This window comes from Physeter macrocephalus, chromosome 11 (assembly GCF_002837175.3).
Source record: "Physeter macrocephalus isolate SW-GA chromosome 11, ASM283717v5, whole genome shotgun sequence".
Lineage (NCBI taxonomy): Eukaryota > Metazoa > Chordata > Mammalia > Artiodactyla > Physeteridae > Physeter > Physeter macrocephalus.
This window is the reverse complement of record NC_041224.1, coordinates 170,180,757-170,197,346: the sequence shown is the minus strand read 5'-3', so window position 1 is coordinate 170,197,346 and position 16,590 is coordinate 170,180,757. Positions and strand designations below refer to the sequence as shown.

General features: G+C 58.1%; 1 protein-coding gene across 1 annotated transcript in view; it reads left to right on the top strand.

Moving 5' to 3' along the window:
* Window positions 1-16,086, top strand: part of CCDC88C (coiled-coil domain containing 88C) — a 41,110-nt gene extending 25,024 nt beyond the window's left edge. The window contains exon 4 of the mRNA XM_028496335.2: window positions 10,127-16,086. Coding sequence (XP_028352136.1) covers window positions 10,127-10,387 — 261 coding nt within the window. The 3' untranslated portion in view covers window positions 10,388-16,086. The remainder of the gene's footprint in view (window positions 1-10,126) is intronic.
* The last annotated feature ends 504 nt before the right edge of the window (window positions 16,087-16,590 follow it).

The following is a 16,590-nucleotide window of genomic DNA, read 5'->3' as shown; positions in this document are numbered from 1 at the left end:
CCGCAACGGGAGAGGCCACAGCAGTGAGAGGCCCGCGTACCACAAAAAAAAAAAAAAAGCTCGCTTAGGTGCTTCTGATTGGATGATCCTGATGTGCAGCCAGACCAGGAACCACTAATCCTTTTCCCCCTGCTCCTCGTTCAGCAAATGGGAAAAGAGGAACACGGGCCATCGAGTGGTTTTCTTTGGTCCTTTCAGCGATTCGAAGTCACAGGCAGTTTGAGTCCAGGACCTGAGGTCTGGGCTCCCGTCCCCTGAGGTCACCTCACCCCCTCCTGGCCTTGCCTTCCCGGCAGGCATCCAGGCATCAGCCAGGGATCTCCACGAGGCTGTGGAAAGCCTTGTGGAAGTCGCTGGAAGGGCTCTGGCTCGGGTACCTGGTGTGGGCAAACGGATCGGAGAACACCTGAGTCTGCTTCCTGGTGACTTTTCCAGCGTGACAGGGTGGGGCAAGAGAGCTCGGGTTTTTCTGTTTGCACCTGGCTTTGAACTTTGAGGAGAGCGCTCACAGGCTCGGTGCCATCTGAGTGTGGCTTCAGTGGCACATGCTGCCCCGGAGGCTGGGCCTGAGCGGGTCGCAGGGAGGAGACGCGGGGCAGCCCGCGGGCCAGGCCTCCCCGGGACTGAGGCCCGGCTGCCCCTACCTGGGGGTCCCAGCACCGCGGTCAGGAGAGCATGGAGCTCCACAGGCACCCCCAGGGGCTCACCTTCTCAACGCGAGCCTTTGAACCTGACCAGCTTGTCTTCAGACCCCCAATGGTAAGGCTGGAGAACACACACTGTTGTTGAAGACCTGGCCATGGTTCGTAGCTGAGTTCATTGCTCCTGCTTTGGTTGCCACGTGATGTAGTTAATCTTGTTTTAAATTTCAGCCATCCAGAGAGGTGGTTCAGGAATGTCAGGTGCTTCTAGTCCCGTTGAGCCCCTTCTCCGTTGAGAGTCCTTTGCAGAAAGCCCTGGGTGCCCCTCACCCCATCCCGCTCCCGGCTGGCAGCCTCTGAGAAGGCCCTCCTTCCCCTGAGCACCTGCCGTGTGCCCTCCGTCTCCAGGGCCACCCCGGGAGGTGCTGTGGATGCAGGAACTGAGGGGCCACCGAGAGGTTCAGCCACGTCACTCGGCCACGAAAACACCTTTACCAGGTTCACAGCCCAAACTATCTGACAGCAAATTCCACAAACAGATTAAACGATACTTGTGCAAACATTTTGTGTTTCCAGCCCTGAGGTTCATCTCCTTTTCCAACACAAGTCCTTGCATTAGCGGCTGGGCAGTTTTTATGTGAATGGCTGCACCAAAAGCCGATACCACCTTGGGCCTGATCTCTCTACTTCCCTATGCCTCAGTTTCCTCATTTATAATATGGGAGTCACAACAAGGGTGCGCTGAGGGTAAGTCAGTGTATTTAAAATAAAAGAGGAGGGTCTGGCACTTAGTGTATCAGTATTTGCAGTCACTGCTCCGGTTGCAGCTGAAAGCAGAGGATGCCCAGAACCGGCCCGTTGCAGTGGGCTCTGGTTGCCCTCTCTGGTGCCATAGTAGGTTCTAAGGCCCCTGAGGTGGTCTAGGGGACTAGGCTGGTTCCTAACCCACGACAGCAGAGCCCTGGACGCCACAGGTCATCGCAGCGCTGGGCGTGAGGAGGAGGGGCCGGGGAATCAGTGAGGACCCCCTCCTGGTTGAACAGTCATGTCACACGCTATGATGTGGGTGTCGTGGGAGGCCTACAACATGCCACACAGGCTGTGTGGGCAGAAAACACAGGTTACCCTCTAGAATGGAAACTGCCAGCTACCAGGGCAGGGAGGAATCCAGATGTGACCGTGACGAGGATTGTGTGTGTGCCCACGTGTGCAAATAGACACAAGCCCTGTTCTAACACGAGTCTGCTGCTGCGTTTACTTTTTTAATTATAGGTTCGTCATAGGAGAGAGAACACTCGGTCATTAAAGGACTGTAAAAAGTATGAGGTAGATGATTCAGGTATTATTACCCCCATTTGTCAGATGAGGAAGTAAGGCCCTGGGATGTTAACTGACTTGCTCAGGGTCACATACAGCTAGTGGGTGTCAGGCCTGAAATTGGCACCCAGGCCTTTGTGCTCCTGGTGCAGTGTTTTCTTCTGCGCCGTATGGCCTCTGAAATAACACATGTGGATAGTTTTTTCAGAGACGAGGAAGTGGGTGGAGATGTGCCTTAAGCAGCGAGCCATGTTCCCATCCGGGACAAAAATAGTTGGGGTTTTAAAACCCCAGAATGTCCAGACACCCCTGTTTGGCACACCCTGGAAGGGCGCCAGCTCCTGCCTTCAAAGCTACCTGCCACCCGGTGACCTGAGGCCTGTCTCCAAGCACAGGTTTCATTCCTGCCTGTGGGCTCACTTTCTCATTGAGGCTGCGGGAGGCTCCCGCCTTCGTGATGCGTGCCTGGGTGCCACTGTCTGTCCGAACTGGAGGTGACGTGGGCCGTGGGCCCCAGCGGGCGGGGGTGACAGGGAGTGCGGCCCTGGCGTCTTTTCCCCTATTAAAGTTCCTTGCTTCGGTTGGACAGCAGAACCCTGGGTAGGGGAGAGATGGAAAGGCATGTTGGACCCTGACAGTGGTTGGATGACATTTGTTGGTAGACCTCTTTTTTCCCTAGATTGTTAGAAATATCCAGAGTCCTACAGATCAAATCGCTGGCCGACAGCCTGCACTTTTCACCTGGGGTTCTGAGGTTTGGGGTCCTGCAGACCTGCGAACCTAAACCTCAGAGCAGACCCAGCCTGGGGCACTGTGCTCCTGGCGGACCTTTCCTGTGTCAGAAAGGGAGGATTTGGCGGTGCAGGTCTCACCAGGTGGCTTGTTGGAAAAGGCCCTTGGGGGTCTGAGTGATCACGTTGCGTTGCTTTACGGGGAGATGCTACTTTGAAGGAAAACAAAGAAAACATTTGTTTTAAGAGAGCAGGGACTGTCTTGTCCTTTGATGCTGGGTGGATGGTGACCTAAGAGCCACCCTCATGCTGTGGATTTGAGGGGCAGGATTCAGAGCCTCAGATGCAACCACATGTCCTCCTCTGGTGACCAAGGGTGTGCCAGGGGGCCTGGGTCCACCTGGGGACTGTCTGGACCAGGGAAGTGAGGACCTCAGGGCCCAGAGTCCAACAGTGCAGAGAGAGTGCTGATGGTGGGAGGACAGTCAGCTGCCTTCTTCCCTGTGCTAGTGCATAGTTCACAGCACAGTAGTGAAAGTCAGGGTCTTTTCTCCTGAGAATATTTGGATGATCCTCATGGCGTGGATTTTGATGCATTGATTCTCTCACTTCAGTCTTACTGGACGCACCAGTGCACGTGGTCCCCAGGTGTGGTGCCCTCGGAATGCCTTCCCAGGATGCACGGAGCGCCTGGTCCCCAGGTGTGGCTCTCCAGGAGGCCTCTCCCTCAGACGGATGCAGAATTGGCCTTCGTAGTGGAGATAGAGGGATGCTGCCTTTCTGCAGGTTTCACAGCATCACCTGTTACTGGAAACGTTTACACACACAGATAAATTTGTTTGCCTCACTGTCGGGAAAATGGGCCTCATTAAGTCTGACGGGACCGCATTCCGATGGGAATGCCTTCCCAGGATGCACGGAGCGCCTGGTCCCCAGGTGTGGTGCCCTCGGAATGTCTTCCCAGGATGCACAGGGTGCCTGGTCCCCAGGTGTGGTGCCCTCAGGATGCCTTCCCAGGATGCACAGGGCGCCTGGTCCCCAGGTGTGGTGCCCTCGGAATGCCTTCCCAGGATGCAGAGGGCGCCTGGTCCCCAGGTGTGGTGCCCTCGGAATGCCTTCCCAGGATGCACAGGGCGCCTGGTCCCCAGGTGTGGTGCCCTCGGAATGCCTTCCCAGGATGCAGAGGGCGCCTGGTCCCCAGGTGTGGTGCCCTCGGAATGCCTTCCCAGGATGCACAGGGCGCCTGGTCCCCAGGTGTGGTGCCCTCGGAATGCCTTCCCAGGATGCAGAGGGCGCCTGGTCCCCAGGTGTGGTGCCCTCGGAATGCCTTCCCAGGATGCAGAGGGCGCCTGGTCCCCAGGTGTGGTGCCCTCGGAATGCCTTCCCAGGATGCAGAGGGCGCCTGGTCCCCAGGTGTGGTGCCCTCGGAATGCCTTCCCAGGATGCAGAGGGCGCCTGGTCCCCAGGTGTGGTGCCCTCGGAATGCCTTCCCAGGATGCAGAGGGCGCCTGGTCCCCAGGTGTGGTGCCCTCGGAATGCCTTCCCAGGATGCAGAGGGCGCCTGGTCCCCAGGTGTGGTGCCCTCGGAATGCCTTCCCAGGATGCAGAGGGCGCCTGGTCCCCAGGTGTGGTGCCCTCGGAATGCCTTCCCAGGATGCAGAGGGCGCCTGGTCCCCAGGTGTGGTGCCCTCGGAATGCCTTCCCAGGATGCAGAGGGCGCCTGGTCCCCAGGTGTGGTGCCCTCGGAATGCCTTCCCAGGATGCAGAGGGCGCCTGGTCCCCAGGTGTGGTGCCCTCGGAATGCCTTCCCAGGATGCAGAGGGCGCCTGGTCCCCAGGTGTGGTGCCCTCGGAATGCCTTCCCAGGATGCAGAGGGCGCCTGGTCCCCAGGTGTGGTGCCCTCGGAATGCCTTCCCAGGATGCAGAGGGCGCCTGGTCCCCAGGTGTGGTGCCCTCGGAATGCCTTCCCAGGATGCAGAGGGCGCCTGGTCCCCAGGTGTGGTGCCCTCGGAATGCCTTCCCAGGATGCAGAGGGCGCCTGGTCCCCAGGTGTGGTGCCCTCGGAATGCCTTCCCAGGATGCAGAGGGCGCCTGGTCCCCAGGTGTGGTGCCCTCGGAATGCCTTCCCAGGATGCAGAGGGCGCCTGGTCCCCAGGTGTGGTGCCCTCGGAATGCCTTCCCAGGATGCAGAGGGCGCCTGGTCCCCAGGTGTGGTGCCCTCGGAATGCCTTCCCAGGATGCAGAGGGCGCCTGGTCCCCAGGTGTGGTGCCCTCGGAATGCCTTCCCAGGATGCAGAGGGCGCCTGGTCCCCAGGTGTGGTGCCCTCGGAATGCCTTCCCAGGATGCAGAGGGCGCCTGGTCCCCAGGTGTGGTGCCCTCGGAATGCCTTCCCAGGATGCAGAGGGCGCCTGGTCCCCAGGTGTGGTGCCCTCGGAATGCCTTCCCAGGATGCAGAGGGCGCCTGGTCCCCAGGTGTGGTGCCCTCGGAATGCCTTCCCAGGATGCAGAGGGCGCCTGGTCCCCAGGTGTGGTGCCCTCGGAATGCCTTCCCAGGATGCAGAGGGCGCCTGGTCCCCAGGTGTGGTGCCCTCGGAATGCCTTCCCAGGATGCAGAGGGCGCCTGGTCCCCAGGTGTGGTGCCCTCGGAATGCCTTCCCAGGATGCAGAGGGCGCCTGGTCCCCAGGTGTGGTGCCCTCGGAATGCCTTCCCAGGATGCAGAGGGCGCCTGGTCCCCAGGTGTGGTGCCCTCGGAATGCCTTCCCAGGATGCAGAGGGCGCCTGGTCCCCAGGTGTGGTGCCCTCGGAATGCCTTCCCAGGATGCAGAGGGCGCCTGGTCCCCAGGTGTGGTGCCCTCGGAATGCCTTCCCAGGATGCAGAGGGCGCCTGGTCCCCAGGTGTGGTGCCCTCGGAATGCCTTCCCAGGATGCAGAGGGCGCCTGGTCCCCAGGTGTGGTGCCCTCGGAATGCCTTCCCAGGATGCAGAGGGCGCCTGGTCCCCAGGTGTGGTGCCCTCGGAATGCCTTCCCAGGATGCAGAGGGCGCCTGGTCCCCAGGTGTGGTGCCCTCGGAATGCCTTCCCAGGATGCAGAGGGCGCCTGGTCCCCAGGTGTGGTGCCCTCGGAATGCCTTCCCAGGATGCAGAGGGCGCCTGGTCCCCAGGTGTGGTGCCCTCGGAATGCCTTCCCAGGATGCAGAGGGCGCCTGGTCCCCAGGTGTGGTGCCCTCGGAATGCCTTCCCAGGATGCAGAGGGCGCCTGGTCCCCAGGTGTGGTGCCCTCGGAATGCCTTCCCAGGATGCAGAGGGCGCCTGGTCCCCAGGTGTGGTGCCCTCGGAATGCCTTCCCAGGATGCAGAGGGCGCCTGGTCCCCAGGTGTGGTGCCCTCGGAATGCCTTCCCAGGATGCAGAGGGCGCCTGGTCCCCAGGTGTGGTGCCCTCGGAATGCCTTCCCAGGATGCAGAGGGCGCCTGGTCCCCAGGTGTGGTGCCCTCGGAATGCCTTCCCAGGATGCAGAGGGCGCCTGGTCCCCAGGTGTGGTGCCCTCGGAATGCCTTCCCAGGATGCAGAGGGCGCCTGGTCCCCAGGTGTGGTGCCCTCGGAATGCCTTCCCAGGATGCAGAGGGCGCCTGGTCCCCAGGTGTGGTGCCCTCGGAATGCCTTCCCAGGATGCAGAGGGCGCCTGGTCCCCAGGTGTGGTGCCCTCGGAATGCCTTCCCAGGATGCAGAGGGCGCCTGGTCCCCAGGTGTGGTGCCCTCGGAATGCCTTCCCAGGATGCAGAGGGCGCCTGGTCCCCAGGTGTGGTGCCCTCGGAATGCCTTCCCAGGATGCAGAGGGCGCCTGGTCCCCAGGTGTGGTGCCCTCGGAATGCCTTCCCAGGATGCAGAGGGCGCCTGGTCCCCAGGTGTGGTGCCCTCGGAATGCCTTCCCAGGATGCAGAGGGCGCCTGGTCCCCAGGTGTGGTGCCCTCGGAATGCCTTCCCAGGATGCAGAGGGCGCCTGGTCCCCAGGTGTGGTGCCCTCGGAATGCCTTCCCAGGATGCAGAGGGCGCCTGGTCCCCAGGTGTGGTGCCCTCGGAATGCCTTCCCAGGATGCAGAGGGCGCCTGGTCCCCAGGTGTGGTGCCCTCGGAATGCCTTCCCAGGATGCAGAGGGCGCCTGGTCCCCAGGTGTGGTGCCCTCGGAATGCCTTCCCAGGATGCAGAGGGCGCCTGGTCCCCAGGTGTGGTGCCCTCGGAATGCCTTCCCAGGATGCAGAGGGCGCCTGGTCCCCAGGTGTGGTGCCCTCGGAATGCCTTCCCAGGATGCAGAGGGCGCCTGGTCCCCAGGTGTGGTGCCCTCGGAATGCCTTCCCAGGATGCAGAGGGCGCCTGGTCCCCAGGTGTGGTGCCCTCGGAATGCCTTCCCAGGATGCAGAGGGCGCCTGGTCCCCAGGTGTGGTGCCCTCGGAATGCCTTCCCAGGATGCAGAGGGCGCCTGGTCCCCAGGTGTGGTGCCCTCGGAATGCCTTCCCAGGATGCAGAGGGCGCCTGGTCCCCAGGTGTGGTGCCCTCGGAATGCCTTCCCAGGATGCAGAGGGCGCCTGGTCCCCAGGTGTGGTGCCCTCGGAATGCCTTCCCAGGATGCAGAGGGCGCCTGGTCCCCAGGTGTGGTGCCCTCGGAATGCCTTCCCAGGATGCAGAGGGCGCCTGGTCCCCAGGTGTGGTGCCCTCGGAATGCCTTCCCAGGATGCAGAGGGCGCCTGGTCCCCAGGTGTGGTGCCCTCGGAATGCCTTCCCAGGATGCAGAGGGCGCCTGGTCCCCAGGTGTGGTGCCCTCGGAATGCCTTCCCAGGATGCAGAGGGCGCCTGGTCCCCAGGTGTGGTGCCCTCGGAATGCCTTCCCAGGATGCAGAGGGCGCCTGGTCCCCAGGTGTGGTGCCCTCGGAATGCCTTCCCAGGATGCAGAGGGCGCCTGGTCCCCAGGTGTGGTGCCCTCGGAATGCCTTCCCAGGATGCAGAGGGCGCCTGGTCCCCAGGTGTGGTGCCCTCGGAATGCCTTCCCAGGATGCAGAGGGCGCCTGGTCCCCAGGTGTGGTGCCCTCGGAATGCCTTCCCAGGATGCAGAGGGCGCCTGGTCCCCAGGTGTGGTGCCCTCGGAATGCCTTCCCAGGATGCAGAGGGCGCCTGGTCCCCAGGTGTGGTGCCCTCGGAATGCCTTCCCAGGATGCAGAGGGCGCCTGGTCCCCAGGTGTGGTGCCCTCAGGATGTCTTCCCAGGATGCACAGGGCGCCTGGTCCCCAGGTGTGGTGCCCTCGGAATGCCTTCCCAGGATGCAGAGGGCGCCTGGTCCCCAGGTGTGGTGCCCTCGGAATGCCTTCCCAGGATGCAGAGGGCGCCTGGTCCCCAGGTGTGGTGCCCTCGGAATGCCTTCCCAGGATGCACAGGGCGCCTGGTCCCCAGGTGTGGTGCCCTCGGAATGCCTTCCCAGGATGCAGAGGGCGCCTGGTCCCCAGGTGTGGTGCCCTCGGAATGCCTTCCCAGGATGCACGGAGCGCCTGGTCCCCAGGTGTGGCTCTCCAGGAGGCCTCTCCCTCAGACGGATGCAGAATTGGCCTTCGTAGTGGAGATAGAGGGATGCTGCCTTTCTGCAGGTTTCACAGCATCACCTGTTACTGGAAACGTTTACACACACAGATAAATTTGTTTGCCTCACTGTCGGGAAAATGGGCCTCATTAAGTCTGACGGGACCGCATTCCGATGGTACAGTCCTCTCTGTTGGCGACTCCTGCCCCCTGCCCCAGTACGCCGCGGACAATAAAATGGTTTACAATCTGGGGGAACGCTTGTGTCTTTTCCCAGCGCTCCGTTTCCCGAGAGCAGCGCTGTTCCCAGGGGTGTCCGGTTTCCCGCTCCGCCATTCACCAAGCCCCACGCCGTCCTTAAGCAGCAAGAACTGGTTTTACCAAGTAAACCGATACCTCCACGGGTATCCTGGGCGAATAAGGATGGGGCGGCTTAATCAGTTACTGGCGGACCTTTGAGGAGGCCGAATGGCCCTGGCTCGTCACCTCTCCTGTTCCTTAACACTCGAGTGGGCAAAAGCAGGAGGGAGGGCCTCCCCTCTCCTCCAAGTGGGGAGGAGGGCTCGCTCCAGCAAACAAAGCCAGTCTTGCCTGGGGCCCCCTGAAGTTCCTGGCCAGACCCCCACTGGAGCAGGGCAGGCCTGGCCCTTAAACAGACTCCCTGGGAGATGGGCCTCTCTGTCCAGCTGGCTGCTCCAGGCGCAGGGGCCTGGCAGAGCCAGGGCACAGGGGTGAATCTTTCACCCCATCTCCAGCTCTGCAGCCGATGGTGAGGAGAAGGGGCTCCTACAGGCAGCTGTGGGCTTGTAAGCTTTGTACGTGGTTTGGCAGGAAGGCCCTGGGGCTTGGGAGCCTGACAGGTGCTGAGAAGGGGATGCAGTGGAGCATGGGAGCCAGATCCCCTGGGATCTTCAGCCAGAATCTCACCTTACCTCCGAGGCTGTGGTCAGTACCTGGAGGAGCTGCGAGGAGGGAGGACAGCCCCAGCCTTGCGGGGGACAGGGAGGCGACTTCAGGAGTGAGGGCCTCCTTCTCTCCTGGAGCAGTTGGGGGTGACCGTAGGCCTGTGCCACACGGTGTCACAGAGGTACAGTCAGGATGATGCCGCGTGTCCTGAGTGGGTGCAGGTTAGGATTTACACCTGGTGGCAGGGCCAGGTTTGGAGGGTGTGGTTGAGTCTGTGCCTCGTGTCCAGGAAAGCTGTGGTCTCCCCTTGAGTTTTCTGCAGAACACCAGGCAGTCTGGGACCCAGGGGCCACCCGCTCATGCTTGCACCCACTTCTCAGGCTGAAGTTAGACTTGGTTTTATTCCCCAACCGTGGGGACTGTGTCTTTTCCCTTCTTCTCTCTCTCTCACCTGCTGGTTGGCTTCCTTGGGGCCCAGCGTGGATCAGCTCAGCCCTGGGCCCCCAGGAGGGATGGAGAGATGAGCAGACGTCCTCCCGGCTCTGGAGGAGCTCAGGGTTAAGACGCTGCAGGATATAGTGGAGGCCGAGCTGGAGATGACACAGCTTTGTAAGGGCCTTCATTCCTAACAACCAATTCAGAGTCCAGATACTCTGGGGAAGGCTTAACTGTTCCCACTCTTTGTATAGTCTTCTCCTAGGTGCTGTGTTGTGGGACCACCATGTTTGCGGTGTCCCTAGAAACCGTCTAGTCCAGGGAACGGCAGGTGGGTTTAGATGGCGTCTCTTGGGTGCAGAGGGATTCGTTGTGGCTGCTCAGAGTGCTGTGTTGAGAAGAGCTAGGAGACCTTGCCCTGGATCTGTGGGCAAGAGTGCTTTAATCGATTAGTGATGTCTGCCATGCAGGCGGGAGGAGGAGGAGGCGAGTAGTGTTCCCTGCACAGTGTGTGTTATCTCTGATTTTACAGATGAAGAAACAGGCCCAGAGAAGTTGTGACCTGCCTCCGTGTTTGGTGTTGGGTCTGGAACTGGAGCCTAAGGCTGCTGCTCCCAACCCAACGCTCTTCCCACTCTGCCCTGACACCGAAGAGCCCATCCTCGCAAGAGGCCAGACGTACAAGCGTGAAGCAGTTGAGATCAAAGCACCAGACTGGGCCATTCAGAAAATACACCATAGAAGAAATCGGGATGGAGGCAGGGAGATGGGCTTTGATGGGAGAGAGGAGTGAGCTGGGTCTTGCAGGAAAGGCCTGATTTGGATGGAAGACAGTTCTGACATCCCTCCATGAGGGCTCTCACCAAGGCTGTGGGGAGAAAGTGCAAAAGCTGCCACCCTCAGCTCTCTCGGTGTGTCAGGTTTGAAAGTACTTTTTTTCAGGAGCAGGAAGAATGGGTGACTTTCTGGGCATTGAGAATGCAGAGAAGACAAAATCCTAGACCCCAAAGATTCTTTCCACGTTTGCCAGCTGGTTTGTCCCACCTGCCCTTTGCCCGGCACCTGTGCTCTGGTGGTGTTGAGACTTGGGGTGTGTAGCCCTTGTGGTCCCTTTGGTAGCGTGTGATGCGTCCTGTGGGTCACAGCCCCCTTTGTAGGACAGGCTCCCCACGGAGTAGCCCCTGCACCTTTAACTTCCACCCAACCAGTGCCTCTTTGGGAGCCGTTGTGTGATGCAGGTGTGGCATATTCCGTGATGGGAGCAGCTGCTGTCAGCGGGTTAAACAAAGGGTGGATCAAGGCATACACTGCTTCACGTCCCAGTTTTTAGCTCATTTTTCTTGCAGCATGAGGAGTCAGTTTGGCCCTTACAGGAAGGAGTTGCTTGATTTTTCCACCAGCCACGTTACTCTACCCTTGTGTGTCGTCACTCCCCCAATTTCACAGTCTCCTTGGCCAGTGGTTGGAGTCACAGAGACCTGCTCGGGGCAGGGGGCTGCAAGTCAGAAACGCTTCCTGGAGCCTCTGCAGGTTCACCAGCAGGAATCCTGTATCCACGCTCCGCCCGCCCCTTCTTCCTCTTCCCCGCTGCACTTCTTTCTCTCCCACTTCTGGGCTGTCCTCCAAAAACGTTCGGAGTGCTTCATTTTAATAAGCACATAGGGAAAAAAATTTCAAAGCATGTAATTGTGGTTATGTAAGAAAACACCAGTATTCTTTAGAGATGCCTTCTGATGGAGGGGTGAGATGACAAGGTGCTGGAGTTTGCTTTTTTTTTTTTTTTTTTTTTTTTAACAAAGGGAAGAAAGATGGATGAAGCAAAGCTTGCACTGTTGAATTGGCATGTTGGGTACATGGGGGTTCATTGTACTGTTGTCTCTCCTTTTATTTACATCTGAAAATTTTCACATTAACAGTGCCTAAAAGTGTATAAGATTCTACTGAAAACTTTGTGCGTATAATCTTTGGTGCTCTTCCATAAAACTGCTTTAACCTGCTTAGAGATGCGTGTCTGGCTGACATGCCAGCACTTTGCTCTCTGGCCTTGCTTCTCCCTCCTGCTTGTTGAAACTGATGTGCTCCTTTGTGTAGTGTTTTCTGAAAAGTTGTAGTACGTTCAACCACCCCAACGTGACGAGAATTCTATCAATAACATTTTACAAAGGTTTTGGATACTTTTGCATAAATGGTAATGTGAGTTTTGTTTTTATTGGATAAACATTTATTGAGCACCTCTGTATGAAGACAAAACACATATGAGGGAATGAATGCTGTGGGGCAGGGGCCCTGCCACTCTCAAGATCAACTAGAAGCTGGGAGGTGTGGGTCCTTTTAGGACCCCACCCCATAGCACGGAGGTGCTTTCTCACAGTACGTTTGTTCAGGCCCCAATATCTCATTCCCTTTGAAGAGACTGTAACACCTATATTCAACGCCAAACACCTTTGCCTTTACTTAAGTTTTCTCATCCTGTTCTCAGGGTAAACTCTTTCTCCACTAATTAAACTTCTTACAGGCAGAGAAAGTTGATTTTTTTTTATGTTGGTTTCAGGCAGGCCCACCGGAAATGGGGAAGAAGGAGTCAGGCACTCCAGTGGGAAGCCCAGGTGCCGGTGTAGGTACAGACCTGGCCATGGAAGGCCATCGCTGGCACCTGGCGCCTAGGAGAGTAGGTGCTGGAATGGAGTGGAAGGAGGTGAGCTCACGGAGTCCTCTCTGGGGCACTGTCCACATCCTGCTCACGTGGGCCTAATGCGAGGAGGTGAGGAGTGGGGCAGTGAATGACGGACTGAGAAAATGCTGGCCCTGGGAGACCGGGTCAGACTTTGCGGTGGCTCGTCCCATGGGCCCCCAGAGACAGAGGCCAGATTCTGTACACACACTGTCCTGGGGTGTCTGTGTTTCAGCCCCTGACCCCAAGCTTGACCCTACTGGGATGTACTTCTTGATGTAATCCTCTGACTGCAGTGTCATCCTTACCCTTCCAATCCTCTCCCTCCGGCAAGAATTGGCCTGTTGAGTGGGAGGCCTTGGTGGGAGGGACACCCGGTTTTAGAGTCACGTTGGCTGGGGGCCAAGAGCCAGCTTTCGCACAGAGTAGTTTGTGACGCTGGGTCATCGTTTGCTCCCTGTGAAGGAGGCGCTGACCCGGGGAGTTGGGAGGGATCAAAGGTCTTGGTGGCTAGTGTGTCGCCAGTGATCACTGCAGTGTTTCTCATCCACTGCGGAGGGAGTGCAGATTGGTGCAGGCACTTTGGAAAACAGTCTGGCATTAAAGCCTAAAGCTCAACATCCACATGCCCTCCGGCCCAGCTGATTTCACGCCTAGGTGTGTACTGGAGAGAAACTCCTGTGCGTGGACTCCGGGAGACTTGTACGAGAGCGTTCACAGCGTTTCTGTGCACAGCAGCAAAAGGCTGGAAGCAGCCCAGATACCCATCAGCGGGGGAATGGATGAATACGCTGAGACGTGACCATACAATGGAATATTATACAGCTGTCCAGACAGATTAACTGCAGCAGCACGCAATGATGTAGACGGATTTCAGCAGTGTCATAAATATTAGATAAAAAGAGGATGTGCTCCCAAAGATTACATACAGCACTAATCCTTTTCTGATAAAGTCAAAAGTAACTAAAATAAATGTGCTTTTTAGGAACATTTTACAGATGCAGTAAAACTGTAAAAAAAAAAAAAAAAAAAAAAAATGGCAGGGGAATGTGCACTTCTGATTGAGGTTGGTGGTATCTGGGATGGGAGGGGTCGGGGTGTGGAATGGGGCACCGTCTGGTTAGATGTAGGTTATTGTCGAGGTCCCAGCCTTTGCTGGGGGTGGTGGGTTTGCAGGTGGTTATTACGTTGTGAAAAAAACTAAATGAAAGCGAGTCATGGGTGACTACAGATGAATGTCAGCAGCCGAGGATTACGATGAATAATTAACCCAGTTCTGTGCATGTCAGGCCCAGCACTCCCCCACTCCCACCCCGACTCGTGTTAGCAAAGGCTGTGATGGCCCAGTATTCGCTGGGCTGGGGCGGGGCCTACGTTCCCGTTGCTGCCCTGCCCTACTCCCCACTCCCTGCTTTTGTCCGGCTCAGGCCTCCCTGCTCCACGGTGGTGGCTGCTGGCTGGAGTGACCTCGGCCGGCTTGTGGCTTTGCTCTCCCTTAACCACTTGCTTCCTATCTGTGTCACACGATCGGTGCCTTGTTATATATGGCCTCACCCACTAATCGGTTCCACATGTGTGTATCTTTCTAACACGATGGTGATTTCCACAAGACCAGAGGTCACGTTTTATGTCCTCTTATGTGGCAGATAACTCCCCTGCTCCTGTGCGCGCGCCCCTTCTTCCTTAATAAAGGAGCCCCCAGCCTCCCCTCCAGCTGGGCATGGCCATGCCGCCGAGGGACACCTAAGTGGCAGTGTTGAGCGCTGCTTCTGAGAAGCCTTCCTAAGAGGAGGTGGCAGCATGCCTTTCTTTCTTCCCCCTTCCTGCTGCCTGGAGTGCAGTGCGGCGCCCAGGTCCCTGACACCCTGGGGTGGGGGGTAGGGTCTCGTGGTCTGCTGGTCTTCTAATAGCTTGAACCCTGGGTAAGTCCCTGTTTCCATGTCTTCGTGGCTCACAGATGAGTGTAATTCTCAGGGATGTAGCGTGTAACCACCCCGCCCCCGTGGCTCTGAGCACCATGAGTGCGTGCTGAGGGCACCCTGAGTCCTGTGGGTTAAAAAGGTCAGCAGCACCTTGGGTCCCGGGCTCCACTCCCCTGCAGGTGACCTGGGCAGGTCACCTAACTCCTGTGAACGCCACTGGATCCGGAAGTTGGGAACCGTGCCTGCGACAGCAGAGGTAAAGCAGCAGAGATGGTCGGCCTTCCAGGGCCGCGTGCCCCAGACGCTCACTTGCTCGGAGCGTAATTTTCACGGCAGGCTCCCCTGCAGAGTCGTGAACGCCCTCGAGGCCCGCCCCCTGCAGCGGCCTCACTCTCCGGGAGTGGAGACACGTCTGCCCCTGTCGCAGGTGCCCCTCCCGGCCCGACGCTTCTGTCCCTCCCTGTTCACTGTGACTCCTCAGCTTTGCGGACCGTGTGAGATGAGACGAGCTTGCTTTTTCACGTGGGGGAGCTGTATTACAGCTTCTGTTTATTTTTCTTTCTTTAGCAAACTGTCTCGGTGGACACAGGGTGAGAGCCGCTCTGTGCAGGGGGGGCTGGCGGCCGTGCTGGTGTGTGGCGAGCAGCAGAGGGGGCAGCTTACGTGTGCGTGGAGCTGCAGCCAGAGCCAGGCCTGCCCGGAGCAGTTGTGTACCGTGTCCGGCCGCGTTCGGCCTTGCTTTCCTGGATCTGAGTGGCCAGGGTAGTGGCAGCGTGACCCTTGGCAGGAGAGGCCTCTCCTACCTCGGCAGGCCTGGCGTGTCTGTGGGCCATCAGCCGTGGCCCGAGCCAGCGCCGTGGCCTATCCTGCTGCCACCATCTTACCCCGGGCTCGTGGCCCCAGCTGGGCGGCACAGCACATCCCGCTTTTCCGCATCTTTCCTCTCTGCTCCCGGGGATTTATGATGACCGGTTGCCGGCTTTCCAGCGTTCCTCCTGTCCTTTGCGTTCATTCAGGGAACGTGTATTTAGAGCTTGTCCCATGCCCGATGAGAGCCCCGTTCCTGACTCTGCACTTGATGGTGGGGGTGGTTGACAAATGCCCGTCTCCGCCACGAGTCTGAGTTCCAGGCGGGCAGAGGTCCCGTCTGCTTTCACTCGCCATCACACCCCCAGCTCCTAGTGCACTGCCCGGAGTAGACCCGGGCTTGTTTTAACGAGTAAGTGCTTGCTGAATGTATGGAGGAATGAACGAGTGAATATAAGATTGAGGCAGTTTATGGGAACACAGAGGACTGTGGCTGAGTCTGAGGAAGCGGGTGCAAACAAAGTAGCCCCCAAAGCCAGCCGCACAAATGTCCTAAGAGAAGCACTTCGGTATTTTGAGGCTCTGAGAGGGCAGGACAGGTTGCTCAGGGCGAGAAGCCCGACGTGTTTATCGACAACCTCTCCCGGGGCCTGAGTGACCCGTGAAGCCTTTCCTGGCCACTGCAGCCTGCGGGGACCGTTCCACCTCCCAACACCTCGGGGTCCCTTCTGAGGATGCCCGTGGGCTGCAAGCTCACTGGGTTCACGTCTCTTCTCGCCAACCATGCTGTGAACTCCCTAGGTTCCAGCCCCAGCTTGGTCATCGCTAGCCATGTGACCCAAGGCGCAACTGTGCATCTCAGTTTATTCCCGTGCCACAGTTCAAGCACCTGCCCCACTGGACACAAGGTGGTGTGGACACACTGGAAAGGGTTGGACCAGAGTGAGATGTCCCTCACACATGCCTAACAGAGCCTCCACGTTACTGTGTGCTCACTTAATGTGCAGAGGTGAGCCTTTAACTTTCTTTGGCTTAGCCTGGAGGAGCCCATTTGCTGCAGTGGCAAGGTGGGCACTTGTCATCCTGCTCAATTCGGGCTCAGGAACAGGTGGTGAGGGTGCCTGTATTTGCTTGAAGTGTGGGCTCTCAGCTGGCCCCGCGGGAGGCCGGGCAGCTGGCCTGCCTTGTGACCAGGTGCTGGGGCAGGTCTGCGTGCGTTAGTTCTCCTGCCTCTTCCGAAATGTTCTTTAAATCTGGTGGTCCTTACACCCACCTTGCTCACATCTGAAGAAAAGGTTCCCTTTTCCTTTTTTCAGAGAATGAAAGTTAGCGGATGTAAACTAGTATATCAATGTATAGGATGGATAAACAACAAGATCCTACTGTAGAGCACAGGGAACAATATTCAGTACCCTGTGATAAACCGTAATGGAAAAGAATATGAAAAAAAAAGAAGGTTTATGTGTATAGCTGAGTCACTTTGCTGTACAGCAGAGATGGGCACAGCATTGTAAATCAACTACAATAAAAATTTTTTTTTAAATAAAGAGGATAAAATTTTTTTAAAAATGAAAGAAAGAAAGGGGGGCTTTTTTT